Raw genomic sequence first — 14,970 nt, forward strand, 5'->3', positions numbered from 1 at the left:
TCTTATAACTAACTCCTTGTCTCATTTTTCTGACTCTTCAGTCTCTTCTCCACATTATACACTTGAGCCATCTCTTAAATGCAAAAGTAATCACATCTTTCCTTGGCTAAGACCCCTTCAATGGTTACTACTGTATTCTGTGAGATAAAGGCAGATTGAGTTAGGTGGCAGCAGAGGTGGAAATACATAGACAGAAAGCGACATTTAGGAGAGCAAATCAGCAGTCTTAGTGACTGACAGCATATGAAAGAAAAGCAAGAAGCTGAAGATGGCATCCAGATTTGTGGTGGTATGGTCAACCAGTGCATGGAGGGGCCATTCCTGGAGACAGGGAAAACTGGGTGGGGATAGGAGGTAATATCTCTAGACACCTGGCTCAGGGGTAGGGGTGGGAGGGGTAAAGAGTTTGACTTAGACATCTTGAACTTCAGGTGCTTTGGAATTTCCAAGAGGATATTCTAGTAGACATATAAAAACAGACACATGAAACTCAAAAGAGATCTGGGCTGAAGGAATAGATATTATTTATCTATGTTCTTATTATGTTATGATTTATTATAATAGGGAGATGTCAGCATAAGGAAGGTACTTAAAATTCTGGCAATTAATAAAACTGCCCAGTGACTGGGTAGAATAAAACCAGAGGCTGGAATAACAACCTGATGAATTCCATCATTTAAAGAGACAGGCAAAGGAAAAGCCCCCATAAAAGCAAGTGAGGAATGATTAAAAAGATACGGGGCTTAGGGTGATGGTATGGTATCATGGAAAGAAAGGAGAATGAGCAAGAGCCAAAGGCTACGACAGCTTTGAAACAGGTAGAATTTACCCATAAGGAAGTCATTTACAACCTCAGAAAGAGCCATGACAGTGGATGAGAAACCAGATTCCAGCAAGTTGAGTAGTAAATGAAGGGTTAGGAAGTGTGATGGTAAGCATGGACAATGTGGCCAATTTTGAGCCAGGTACAGTGGCTCAAACCTATAATCCCAGTACTTTAGGAGGCCGAGGCGGGAGGATCCTTTGAGTCCAGGAGTTCAAGACCAGCCTGGGCAACATGGCGAGATCCTGTCTCTACAAAAAATTTTAAAAAACAAAACAAAAACAGCTGGGCATGTTGGCACATGTCTGTGGTCCAAGCTACTTAGGAGGCTGGAGCAGGAAGACTGCTTGAGCCCAGGAGTTCAAGGTTACAGTGAGCTATGATCATGTCACTGTACTCTAGCCTGGGTGACAGAGAGATCCTGTCTCTAAAGAATAAAACAAAACAAAAAACCCCCCATCAATTTCTTAAAAGAGGAGGAGAGAGGTAGAGGTAGGGGAAGAAAGAGATGGGCAGTAACTAGAGAAGGCATGGGCCTAAAGGATGTTGGTCTATTTAAGCTGGGAGAGAAGTAAATATGCTAAATGCTGATGGGAGAAGAGCTAACAAAGAAGTAGTTGAAGAAATACGAAGCGATAGGACAGCAAAGTTCCGAGGATGAGGGAGGGGGTGGAATTCAGAACAAAAGAATAGGGTAGGGATTAAACTCAAACAGGAGAAGGGGTTCCTTCTATTTTAACAGGAGAAAATAATGAGTACTAGATGCAGGTAAATTGGTAGATTTGATCACAGGAAGTTGAGAGAGCACGAATAGTTTAAATTTTCTTTGTGGTTGGGGGCAGTGGCTCACGCCTGTAATCCCAGCATTTTGGGAGGCCGAGGCGGGCGGATCACGATGTCAGGAGATCGAGACCATCCTAACACAGTGAAACCTCCTCTCTACTAAAAATACAAAAAAAACTAGCCGGGCGAGGTGGCGGGCGCCTGTAGTCCCAGCTACTCGGGAGGTTGAGGCAGGAGAATGGCATGAACCCGGGAGGTGGAGCTTGCAGTGAGCTGAGATCACGCCACTGCACTCCAGCCTGGGTGACAGAGCGAGACTCTGTCTCAAAAAAAAAAACATTTTTTTTCTTTGTGACACAGGAAGAAAAACCATCTGCTGAGAGTAAGAGGAGGCGGCAGGGCTGGAAGTTCAAGGAGAGTGGGGCTGCTAAAACTGTCATTTTGGAGAATGAAAAACAATTCACTAGGGAAACAGAATTACTGGGGAATATGGAAGGCCCAGTTGTGCTGCCTAATCATGAATTTGTACGACTCCAATCTACCTAGTTTATGTGATTTTTCTCAGCAGCACAGCCAAGTCAGAGAAACACTGGCCTGAATAAGATCTTTTAAATTGGTAACACTTAACCTGGGTGTGCATTAGAATTACTGAGGAGCTTTAAAAAAAGGCAGCAGAAAGGCTGGGCGTGGTGGCTCACACCTGTAATCCCAGCACTTTGGGAGGCCAAGGTGGGCAGATCACCCGAGGTAAGGAGTTCGAGGCCAGCCTGGCCAACATGGTGAAACCCTGTCTCTACTGTACTAAAAGTAAAAAAATTAGCTGGGCGTGGTGGCAGGCACCTGTAATCCCAGCTACTCGAGAGGCTGAGGCAGGAGAAACGCTTGAACCCGGGAGGCAGAGGTTGCAGTGAGCCAAGATTGTGCCATTGCACTCCAGCCTGGGGACAAGAGTGAGACTTCGTAAAAAAAAAAAAAAAAAAAGGTAGAAGAAAGAGAGAGAGATGCCTGGGTCCTATCCCAGACCAGTTAAATCAGAATCTCTGTAGATGGGACTATGGCCTCAATTTTAAAAATTCCTCAATTTTAAAAATTCACTAATTCAACAAATATTGCTTGAATGTCTACTATGTGTTAGGCACTGGGAATACCACAGTGAAAAAAGAGACAGGAATTCTTGCCTTCATGGAGTTTAGCTCCTAGTGGATAATATAGTAACTTTTGCAAAAGTTCTCCAAGTGCTTCCATAAGAAAGAACTGCTGTTGTTAGCATCTAATTGATGAGGAAACTTGACTTCACTTATGAAATAGGCCCAACTGGATAAAACTGATAGCTTCCCCAGGGTATGTAAGGCCAATAAAAACAAAGGATCAGGAGCACAGCTCATATATCCAAATCGAGAAAAGAGAGAGCAGAGATAAAAAACGTTCCCAAGGCCACAAACCTGATTAAACTCCAGTTAAAAGTTAAAAAAGCAAGATCTCTACAGGTCAGCCTTAGAGCATGAGAGGTAAATTTAAAGCCTGTAGTCCCAGCTACTTAGGAGGCTGAAGCGGGAGAATGGCATGAACCCAGGAGGCAGAGCTTGCAGTGAGCCGAGATGGTGCCACTGCACTCCAGCCTCGGTGACAGAGCGAGATTCTGTCTCAAAAAAAACTGGAGGTAACAGGCAAAGTCAGGGAGAGGCCTTAAACATGAATGGAGTCAGTTCTGTCTACAGGGAAGATGAGAGTGAGCCACAGTCTACATGAATAAAGAGGCAGCGCTAAATGTTAACATTCTTTGGTAACCAACATCAAGCAAGAATACTGCAATTCTGAATGAGTTCACTCTCCTTACAAAAACACACTAGTTGCATGCATGCTTGTTTTCCTTTAAGACATTTATAGAGGACCAAAAGAAAAAAAAAAAAGGAGAGCATATTCCTTAGAGGAGTTCTTAGGAAAGAGGAATATTTTCTTTTCGGACCAGGAAAAAAACGGGAGCAGGAGCAACAGGAGATTGCTGCTAGCAAAAACGAGGCCAGTCATTCAATGCCATACTCCCAAAGCTATGAACAAGAGGATCTGGGCGGGACCAAGCCCCAGGTCAGTAATGGCTGCAACACATTCATTTATCCTCCTGTGGGCCTATGACCATATGAGCACCTGGGTTATATGACATGGAGGGCTAGCGATCAGGAAGCTCCTGCCCACCAAATACCTTCATTATGATGTCTTCAAATCACACAGCTAGAACAGAAGTTAAGTTTCCCTCCCACACTGGTTCCCTCTTAAGTTCCCTGTTTCAGTGAATGGGTTTATCATCCTTGATTCTTTCTTTTCCTTCCATTCCTACACCCAACTGGTCATAAAAAAAGTAGACCCCACCTCTCAAATCCCTTACATCTGTGCATTTATCTGTTTCTACAACCACTCCCTAGTCTAGGCAACTATGACTGCACAAAGGGATTATTCCAAGAGCATCACAAGCAGACTTCCTGTCTAGTTTTAGCAGATGGTTTTTCTAAAACATTAGCCGATCGTGTCACACTCTATCTTGAAACCTTTCAACATCTTTGCATTGTACTAGGATAAAACGCAACCCAACGCGGTTTACAACGTCCTTCACAACACGACCCTTCTTACCTCTCTAGGCTTATTTCTTATTATTATCCCTTCTTTGCTCTTTGGTCTAGTCATACTGAACTAGTTTCAGTACAGTGAAAGTAAACTTTCTGCAAAAGTCCTACAGGTGATTCTAAGGGGAAGCCAGTGTTGAGAACCACTGTTGTTAGCATCTAATTGACGAGGAAAATTGGATGCACTTAATGGAATAGGCTCAACCTATCTCCTACCAGAGAAAACTGAAAGCTTCTCCAAGAGAAAAGTACAAGTCTTTTCATGGCTTCAGTCCTTAAAACAAGCCAGTGGCTCCCAAACTTTGCTATACTTTTGAATCACCTAGGCTTCTTTAAAAACTACTGATATTCCTTCCCTGACATTTTATTTAATTGGCATGGGGATGATATGGGGATTTTGAAAAGCTCTCCGGGTAATGCTAATGTGGAGGTTTGAAAACCACAGGAATAAGTTATTTGTTTGGCTTGAATACTCTTTCCCTAATTCACCTGCAAAATCTCTAATTATCTTTTAGGCCTCATTAAAAAAAATCACTTCCTTGACTCCCTATACCAAATGAGTTTGCCCCTATAATTAATTAGCACCCCTGCACACTGGGCTTCCACTACTAGCATGTCTCGTATCATATTTCACTTATGCCCAGACGACATATTTCACTTATGCTCAACTTGCTCACTGTTAGACTTCTAGTCCAGTGTTCAGCAAAAGGCTAACACACATGGATATGATAAGTATTTGATAAATGTGATGAATACAGCTCAGCCTAAAACGATATATTAAAGATAGCAAAATAAATTACAGAATCTAGAACTTGCTGACAATGAACAAATCTGGCCATGGTTGAAGAGGGAATCACTTACCTGTTTAATGACATAATGAATCTCTTCAGAACTGAGAACACTACATTTAATATCAGTTGGTTTACATGGAGTAATTCCCTTATAGACTAGAGGTGTGTAGCATTTCATTGCAAATTTCAAGTCACTGACATGCCTCCTCTCTTCTAAAATATCTTCAAACTCATCCCACTTTTTGAGCTCCTTCTGTGGATAAGGCAAGAAAGTTATGAGCACATACTGTAAAATAAATCAGGACAGATTAAAGACTACATTGGTAAGGCTTCATCTTTGACATATGAAAAGAAGCAGAGTGTTCTGATGTTAGATTTTCACATAGTAAGAAAAAGAGATGTAAAGAAAATTAGGATCAATAAATTGATACTGACTTATAATATTTTATTACATTTCTGATTGCTACCATTGCCAGTACCTCTTTGGGAAATTTAATGAAGACAGCAAAGATGAGACATTAAGCCCTGGAGTAATCTGGTCAACTTTACATGGCTTCATCTGCCACACTGACAAACTTGTTTCGTTTGCCTCTGCTTAGCTTTTAAAATTACATTAAAACATACATTTGAAACCCAAATTATATAAAATAAAAAACCGTATGGGTGCAAACAAAAGGAAAAATCACTCAAGAAACAAGCGCTCCAATAAGGTACTATTGAGCAGTACATTGCTGTGATAACTTTCTTTTCTTCTTCTTCTTCTTTTTTTTTTTTTGAGACAAGATCTCATTCTCTTGCTCAGGCTGGAGTACAGTGACACCATTATATAGCTCACTACAGCCTTGAACTCCTAAAGCAATCCTCCCTCCTGCCTCAGCCTCTCGAGTAGCTAGGATTACAAGTGCATACCACCAAGCCCAGCTAATTCTTAATTTTTTTTTGTAGAGACAGTCTTGGCTGGGCATGGTGGCTCATGCATGTTAATTCCAGCACTTTGGGAGGCTGATGCAGGAGGACTGCTTGAAGCCAGGCATTCAAGACTCCATCTCTACAAAATAAAATAATAATAATAATAACAATAATAATAGTAATAATGAGGTACAGTCTTGCTCTGTTGCCCAGGCTGGTCTCAAACTCCTGGCTCAAGCAATCCTCCTGCCTTGGCCTCCCAAAGTGCTGAGATTACAGGTGTGAGCTATTGTGCCTGGCCTGTGACAAATTTTTTATTTCTTACTCAGCCCCTGCCATTCAGCTTCTAACCAATCAGCCCCTGAAACTGCTCTTTACAAGGCTACCAATGACTTCTGAATTGTTAATTTTTTAAAAAGTACTTTTCTGCAAAAGTAGTAGCAATGATAATAATTATAGCTAACACATATAACTGCTTACAAAGAGTCAGGATGCTTGTAATATGTGCTAACACTAAAGTGTTAGGCAGCATTCTAAATGCTTTAGAGGTTTAGGCACCACTCTTCTATGAAATCTCTCCCAGAGTCCTGGATGGAATCACTCATATTTTCCCTGTCACTTCTTTTCCTACTATCTACATCTATTATGGTATGTATCCGACAACACTGTAATTGTTTGCATGTCTGTCTCCCTACTAGAATGAAATTATCTTGAAGATAGGAAAGTTTATTTCCTCTTTGTATTTCCAACATCTGGTTGTATTTGGAATACAGCAAAATTGGTCAATAAGTGAACTCAGTAACTGAAAGACCAAATGTGAGGTATTAGAAGAAAATACAGAATGTTAACTGAGACCACAATCTGGCCTAAGAATATAAGTGGAAGCAAATAGCATTTATGAGGAGTTTATAAAAGGGTGGCAGGTGAAACATGCAAACATGAACATATTTATGTCCATATATAGAGAGACTATATGAAGGAACGGTCTTTTCACTGTTGAAGTTCTCAGGTAAAGTTGCAATCCTTGTAATATATTAAATGTTCTTGCTTATAAGGCTGGAAAACTTTCTCAAATCCCACATTTCTCATTAATAAATATATAGTTGTATCAGTTTGAGCTCTATAGACTGCAGCCAACTACCATTATATCATTTTAGGGCTTAAAAACAAGAACTTCCCATTTAGTGGTCCTGGGAGTGGAAGGAGAAAAGGATCAGAATCAGCTGGGGATATATGTATACACACATACAGTCATGCACTGCTTAACAATAGAGAGACACTCTGAGAAATGCACTGGTAGGCAATTTCATCATTGTGCAAACATCATAGAGTGTGTTTACACAAACTCAGATGGTATAGCCTACTACATACCCAGGCTAGACGGTATAGTGGTTAGCCTATTGCTCCTAGGTTACAAACTGTACAGCATGTTACCGTATTGAATGCTATAAGCAACTGTAACACAATGGTACGTATTTACACAAAGAAACACAAAAAAGGATACAGTAAAAATACAATATTATAATCTTACGGAACCACCATCATATATTGAGTAAAACACTGTTATGCATCATATGACTCTGTGTTTGTGTGTGTGTATATATGTATATATAGTTGACCCTTAACACACATTTGAACTGCACAGGTCCACTTACACGAGGATTTTTTTTTTTTGAGACGGAGTCTCGCTCTGTCGCCCGGGGCTGGAGTGCAGTGGCCGGATCTCAGCTCACTGAAAGCTCCGCCTTCCGGGTTTACGCCATTCTCCTGCCTCAGCCTCCCAAGTAGCTGGGACTACAGGTGCCCGCCACCTCACCCGGCTAGTTTTTTTTGTATTTTTTAGTAGAGACAGGGTTTCACCGTGTTAGCCAGGATGGTCTTGAACTCCTGACCTCGTGATCCGCCCGTCTCGGCCTCCCAAAGTGCTGGAATTACAGGCTTGAGCCACTGCGCCCGGCCTACACGAGGATTTTTAAATTAAAATTTTTTTTTAATAGAGATGCGGGTCTCACTATGTTGCCCAAGCTGGTCTCAAACTCCTGAGCTCAAATTATCTTCCTACCTCGGCCTCCCAAAGCACTGGATTACAGGCGTGAACCACCATGCCTGGCCTATATGAGGATTTTCTGCTTCTGCCACTCCTGAGAGGGCAAATCCAACCCCTCCTCTTCCTCCACCTCCTCCTCACCAGCATACTCAATGTGAAGTGACGAGGATGAAGTGGATTAATGACGATCCACTCCCACTTGATGAACAGTAAATATATTTTCTCTTCCTTATGATTTTCTTAGTAACATTTTCTTTTCTCTAGCATACTTTATTAAGAATACAGTACATAATACACACAACACATAAAATAAACATTAATGAATTGCTTATGTTATCAGCTAGGTCAACAGTAGATTATTACTAATGAAATTTTTGGAGAGTCAAAAGTTATTTGTGGATTTTCAACTGTGCAAAGGTTTGGTGCCCCTAACTCCCATGTTGTTCAAAGATCAACTGTACATAAACATAGACATGTATGGGAGCGAGGGAGTCTTCAGGATAAAAACCTCTAAGGGAAACTAGCAGGCATGTATACTTTGAAAAAGCTTGCCAAATATGATCATCTACAATCCTTCCATGGTTCTGTTACTTGCAAGGTGGATTTACATCAAGTCCACCTGTCTTAGCATATGACCCCAGGCTCTTCATGACCCCCACCTCCTGCCTCATGACCATTCCTCTTTTTTTTTTTTTTTTTTTTTTTTTTTTTGAGACGGAGTCTTGCTCTGTCGCCCAGGCTGGAGTGCAGTGGCCAGATCTCAGCTCACTGCAAGCTCCGCCTCCCGGGTTCACGCTATTCTCCTGCCTCAGCCTCCCGAGTAGCTGGGACTACAGGCGCCCGCCGCCTCGCCCGGCTAGTTTTTTGGATTTTTTAGTAGAGATGGGGTTTCACCGTGTTAGCCAGGATGGTCTCGATCTCCTGACCTCGTGATCCGCCCGTCTCGGCCTCCCAAAGTGCTGGGATTACAGGCTTGAGCCACCGCGCCCGGCCGACCATTCCTCTTAATCCAACAGTCCAGCTATGTCATGACCTGCAGTTCCCTAAACAAACTGTGTTCCCAGATCTTTGTTCAAGTTGCTCCCTCTACAGAATAGGATTCATTCTCAAATATTTGAATGCCTATGTGCTTGACACTGTAGTATGTGCTGAGGATATAGTGGTGATCAAGAGAGAGACAGTCTCTTTTATGAAGAACAAGGTGGACAGTGGTACCATTATTGAGAGGAGCACTTAAAAATGCTCCTTCCACACTGTTCACCTGGGAAATATTTAGCCATAAACCAGAGCTTGTGTTACCTCTTCTGTGTCCCATATTCTGCTTCTCCCCTTTACCTAGATTGAATAGGTCATCCTTTCCTTTCAGTCTTTACTGAGCCCTCAATAATTGGATTTTCAAGATGGTCTCTAAAACACTTCATTAAACGTGTATTTGGTGCCTCCCTTACAAGACTGGGAACTTCTTATCTGGTAGATAAGGTGTCTTACACATTTCTGTACTCCCAGTTTCTAGTAGGAAATCATGTCACTGTAGAATGAAAAAATAAATTACAGAATGAAGTCACTTTTTGAACCCTGTCGATGATGGCTCCTCGGTATTCACAGGATAAGGCTCAACTCTCTCCCCATTCTGGCTCTTACCCAATGTCGAATCTAGTGTTTTTTTCTGTTTTTTTTTTTTTGAGACGGAGTCTTGCTCTGTTGCCCAGGCTGGAGTGCAGTGGCACAATCTTGGCTCATTACAAGCTCTGCCTCCCAGGTTCACACCATTCTCCTGCCTCAGCCTCCCGAGCGGCTGGGACTACAGGCACCCGCCACCATGCCTGGCTAATTTTTTGCATTTTTAGTAGAGACGGGGTTCACCATGTTAGCCAGGATGGTCTCAATCTCCTGACCTCGTGATCCACCTGCCTCAGCCTCCCAAAGTGCTGGGATTACAGACGTGAGCCACCACACCCGGACAGATCCAGTGGTTTTTAACTCAGGCTGCACATTAAAATAACCTGGGGGCACTTCAAAATAAATACTGATATCCAGGTTCCACCTCTAGAAATTTTTGATTAATTTGGTCTGTGAGTGCTGCTTAGCTGTCAGAATTCTTTTTTTTAAAATACTCCAAGTGATTCCTATGTGCAGCTAGGGTTGAGTGTTCCTGCTCATTAACTGGCCTTCCCTATACCATGCTTGAGAATTTTTTACTATCATTAAGTAAATTTACATGGCTACTCACTCAGGAACATAACACAAAGAAGAACCCAAGTAAGCCTTAGGGGAACTATCTCTCCCCCCATCTTACTTAGAGTAGGGCAGGCCTCTCCCTATTGCTAGTGAAATAGGCCTTTCTTGTACCTTCCTTTTAATTGCTCTGGAGGATCCATTCATTCAACAGAGAGCTCACAGTGTACCAGGCACTGTTTTATAGGCTGTGAATACAGCACGAACAAGGAAGGCAGGGACTGCACTGAGAGCCTACATGTCCTTATGGAGAGACAGACAACAAATAAACAAGGTAAATTCATTTAGTGATACCACCAGTAGTATGTTGGTTAACGTTTAACCATTTAACACTTGATATGGGAGAGCTCTGAGTTACAGCATTTGTCAATTTTTGTGAGACATACGCTCCCACCAGGGCAGATTTAAAGCTACCAATCTGACCCCAGCAAATGCAAAACTGAGGAGAAATGAGCAGTAGCACACAGTTATATAGGATCTCCACCTTCCAGCACGATAGACAATCTCAAGAGCACGGGTAACAGTATAATAATGAGAAAATGCTAAGTTTTCAGTATTTATTACCATTTTTAAAAACAGGATTTATTTAATTATAAATTTATATAATTTAATACTTAATTTATTTTTTTTGAGATGGAGTTTCACTCTTGTTGCCCAGGCTGGAGTACAATGGCACGATCTCAGTTCATCGCAACCTCTGCCTCCAGAGTTCAAGCGATTCTCCTGCCTCAGCCTCCTGAGTAGCTGGGATTACAGGCATGCACCACCACGCCCAGCTAATTTTGTGTTTTTAGTAGAGATGGGGTTTCTCCATGTTGGTCAGGCTGGTAATGAACTCCCGACCTCAGGTGATCCACCCACTTCTGCCTCCCAAAGTGCTGGGATTATAGGTGTGAGCCACCGTGCCCAGCCCAGCTAGCAATAAAACTTCTGAGAAAACACAGCATGCCACACAGAAGGGAGTATGAGCATTCTGAGGGAAGAGTATGCTTACTGACTGAGAAACAGAAGGCCAGGGTGGCTAAAGCACAGGTGAACAAGAAGATTTGTAAAGTCAGAGCAATAGCTTGTGGGATACTGTAAGGCATCTGGATCTTTCACTTGGACTTTAACAGGAAGTCATCATCTGGATTATGGCACACCAGGGGTTACCCATCCTCAGTCTTCTTTTCATTCTAGGGTCTTGCTGAATGACTTCAGGCTCACCGATGGCTATAGATACAACCTATTCGCTGAAAAATCTATACATTTAGGCCAGACCCCCTCTCTTGCTCTGGCATCATATTTCTAACTCTACTTGGATCTCTCCCAGATACCATGGAATGTATTTGGCCCATAACATGATAAGCCACAAGTTAAAAATCATTATATTTCTCTCTTACATCACAAACTGAACACACCCCAAACTGAATTCTATTATCCTGACTAAACCTGCTCCTCTCCCCATATTTCCTATCAATGAAAGGCATCATCATCTGCCCAGTTGCCAAATCGTAGAAACCCAACAGTGAACTTCAGATTACGCTCTCTTCCTTAGCCACGACATTCAAATGGTTCCAAAGGCTGATGATTTACTGTCCTAAATATCACACAAATTCATCAGTTTCCCTTCTTCCGGGGCTCACTGTTACTGCCTTACTCCAGGTTTCATTACTTCTCTGGATTACTGCAATAGCATTCTAACTGATCACCACTTTTATGTATCAGATTCCCTCCCCAACCTGATTCTCTTCCTACAATCTCTACTTAGGCAAGACAGGTTACCTATACAGATAATCACACCAGAAACCTAGTAGTCTTCTCAGACTTTCAAAATATAAATGTGCTTTGGGAGGCCAAGGCAGGTGGATCACTTGAGGCCATGAGTTTGAGACCAGCCTGGCCAACATGGTGAAACCCCTTCTCTACTAAAAATACAAAAATTAGCCAGGTGTGGTAGCAGGCAGCTGTAATCCCAGCTACTCGGGATGCTGAGGCAGGAGAATCTCTTGAACCCTGGAGGTGAAGGTTGCAGTGAGCCAAGATCGTGCCATTACACTCCAGCCTGGGTGACAGTGAGACACCATCTCAAAAATAAATAAATAAATAAACATATTTATTTTTATGTATACACATATGTGTATACACACACATACATATGTAACATTAAGATCACCCATAAAGTTACGATTTTATCCCCAAGGATATGTAAACACGACACAAAAAATTTCTTTAGGAAATATCATCTGCCTACTTCCTTACTTTGTTTCTCATGTCTCCTTTCTTCCACCCAAACCTAACTAACTAATTCTAACCCCAAATATGCAAGGGAATAGTTTTCTTACATCAATGTCTAGGACAGTTTTCCTCTCCCTCATCTGCCATTCACAGCTCAAAAACTCAGCTCAGGCCAGGCACAGTGGCTCATGCCTGTAATTCCAGCACTTTGGGAGGTGAGTAGATCACTTGAGGTCAGGAGTTCAAGACCAGTCTGGCCGACACAGTGAGTCCTTGTCTATACTAAAAATACAAACATTAGCAGGGCGTGGTGGCGTGTGCCTAAAATCCCAGCTACTCGGGAGGCTGAGGCAGGAGAATTGCTTGAGCCCCGGAGACGGAGGTTGCAGTGAACCAGGATCGAGCCACTGTTCTCCAGCCTGGCAACAGAGCAAGACTGTCTCAAAAAAAAAAAAGGAAGATCAGCTCAGATGTCACCTTTTCTTAGAAACCTTCTCCAAGTACCCAAACTGGTCAGGTGCCTCTTCTTGTCACTCCCACAACATGCTATGCATGCTGCAATCATTGCCCTTATCCTACTTAACTGTAATTATTTGTTTACTTTTATGACTTCTTGTGCCCTTACAGGCAGAGCCTGGATCTGTAACTTCTATATCTCAGAAACTGAGAAAAATGAGTAGGATACTGTATATATTCCTAATGTTTGCTGCAATCAGCAGTATCTTATATGTTTCTAAAATGCTACTTTTAGATCAGAGTATTACACAGTAACAGTGTAGCTGGGGAAATAAAAACAGCCTGAAGTACTAAGAGAAAGTAAGGTTACCATGGAAGTAAAGGTTACCCAGTCACAAAACAGTAGGGAGAACTAGAGGGTTGCTGTCCAGCATCAGAACTACAGAATGCTCAGATCCAACTGACATAGTTTTTCACACGAAAAAGTGGACTCAAGTCTTATTAAAGAATCGTTGGTGAAGGGGGAAGTAAAAAAAAAACAAAAAAAACTCCTTCCTTTAATGTACAAAATGAAAATTCCCGCCAATTCACAAACCAGTTGAGAGCTTAAAAAGCTACATGTTAAAAGCTGGATATGCATAGCAACCCTCTTCCCTTCATGCCTGCTCTGGAGTAGCAGTCAGAAAACAAAGTTGATATCCACCACAGAACTGTGGGGAAGATCAATGTAGAGAGAGATTTAAATAATAAGCCTTATAGGCAGTTAGCAATCAGAAACCGAAAGGTCTCGATAGAGAGGGAACAGGAGTTTCTCCATGTTCCAAAGAATATTGGTGTCTCAATTTGAAGGAAGCCATATTCTCTTTCGAAACTGGGGTGTTTATCTTGCTCTGTCGTGTTAACCCTGTTTTGACCTTTCTGCACAAATGAACACTACATTTAAGCCCAAACCAGACACTAATCACCAGGACATGCTAATATGCTTTTAAAATGAATTATTTTATTTCCTCCTAAAGTAGCTAAAAACCAATTTAGTGGTTAAAAACAACAAGAAACAAACAAAAACCAAATCAGTTGCCCCAGGACTGTGCAATCCTGAAGGCTATAAAACTTCCATCTCATAATTTCTTCATGAAAATCGTGGGTGACCAACATCTGCCAGCAAAAAAGACCGGTTAAAACCAAGAGAGGAAGAGGGGGTTGGGGGGCAAAAGGCAAGCGGGAGAGAAGCTGGGTGGCGCTGGCGGTCCTCCAAAATGATTTGTGAAAAAGGTACAATAATGACTGGAAGACAAAAACAGGCAATAAAAATGTCTAGAAGTTCTAAATTTTCCTACATTAAAGTGTTTAAAACTCTATCTCCACATACAAGCCAAGTGCTTTACTCCCAGGAATATAAGAGCAGCAAAGGGCGGGGTGCGGAGCCACAGGCTATCTCAGGGCGGGTCAGACCCGCAGGTTTCTCAGATTTGCCCAAAAGGTAGCTAGACACGCCCTCGCTAGAGATGGGGAGACTCCAATTCTCATCCCTCATTCCCGTGTCCAGGAGCTTTCTGAAGGCCCAGGGCATGATAGAAAGAAAGAGAAGGAACAAGTGGAAAGGAACCAAAGGAACCATAATCGGTAGAAACTTCCAAAAGCATGCACACACAGACACACAACGGTACACACTGTTGTCCTGGAAACCAACCCAACCAACTAACCCCTCCTCGGGAGCCTAGGGGGCCAGCTCTTTTGGGCAAGGGTCTTGGGCCGGAGGAATAGGGAGTGGGAGAAAGGGGTACTATCTCGCGCAGCTCCGCTCTGGGCCTCTTTTCCCTGGGCGCCTACCGAGTAGAGGAGCACGACAGCGCTGGGACTGGTTGGGCCAACGGAGAAATAAGAGTTAGATGAACTGCGAGACTCCATTGTGCGGCTGCCGTCCCGGGCGGGGTCTGGGATTCTTTGCTAAGCAGTGGTGGTGCTGCTGCTGGGGGCGGTTCTTTCGCGCAGGACGGCCCTACTTCGCCTAGGGCGGCGGCACCCTCTGCAGCCGCACCACAGGACCCCGGGCGCCGCCATCTCAGCCAGGACGGAAGCCGCGCAGGGCCT

The 14,970-nt window shown here is 42.8% G+C and overlaps 1 protein-coding gene across 3 annotated transcripts in view; it reads right to left on the bottom strand.

Moving 5' to 3' along the window:
- The window catches only part of GNPAT (glyceronephosphate O-acyltransferase), a 35,202-nt gene extending 20,233 nt beyond the window's left edge, over positions 1 to 14,969 (bottom strand). The window contains exons 1-2 of one of the 3 annotated variants that reach the window (XM_033199892.1): positions 14,710 to 14,969; positions 5,086 to 5,268 (exon numbers count right to left, since the gene is read on the bottom strand). In XM_033199892.1, the coding sequence (XP_033055783.1) occupies positions 5,086 to 5,268; positions 14,710 to 14,787 (261 nt within the window). In that variant the 5' untranslated portion in view covers positions 14,788 to 14,969. The remainder of the gene's footprint in view (positions 1 to 5,085; positions 5,269 to 14,709) is intronic. The other 2 variants (XM_033199893.1, XM_033199894.1) reach the window with 2 other exon arrangements.
- Between the last annotated feature and the right edge of the window lies 1 nt (position 14,970).

This window comes from Trachypithecus francoisi, unplaced genomic scaffold, assembly GCF_009764315.1.
Source record: "Trachypithecus francoisi isolate TF-2019V2 unplaced genomic scaffold, Tfra_2.0 Lachesis_group5, whole genome shotgun sequence".
NCBI classification, from domain to species: domain Eukaryota; kingdom Metazoa; phylum Chordata; class Mammalia; order Primates; family Cercopithecidae; genus Trachypithecus; species Trachypithecus francoisi.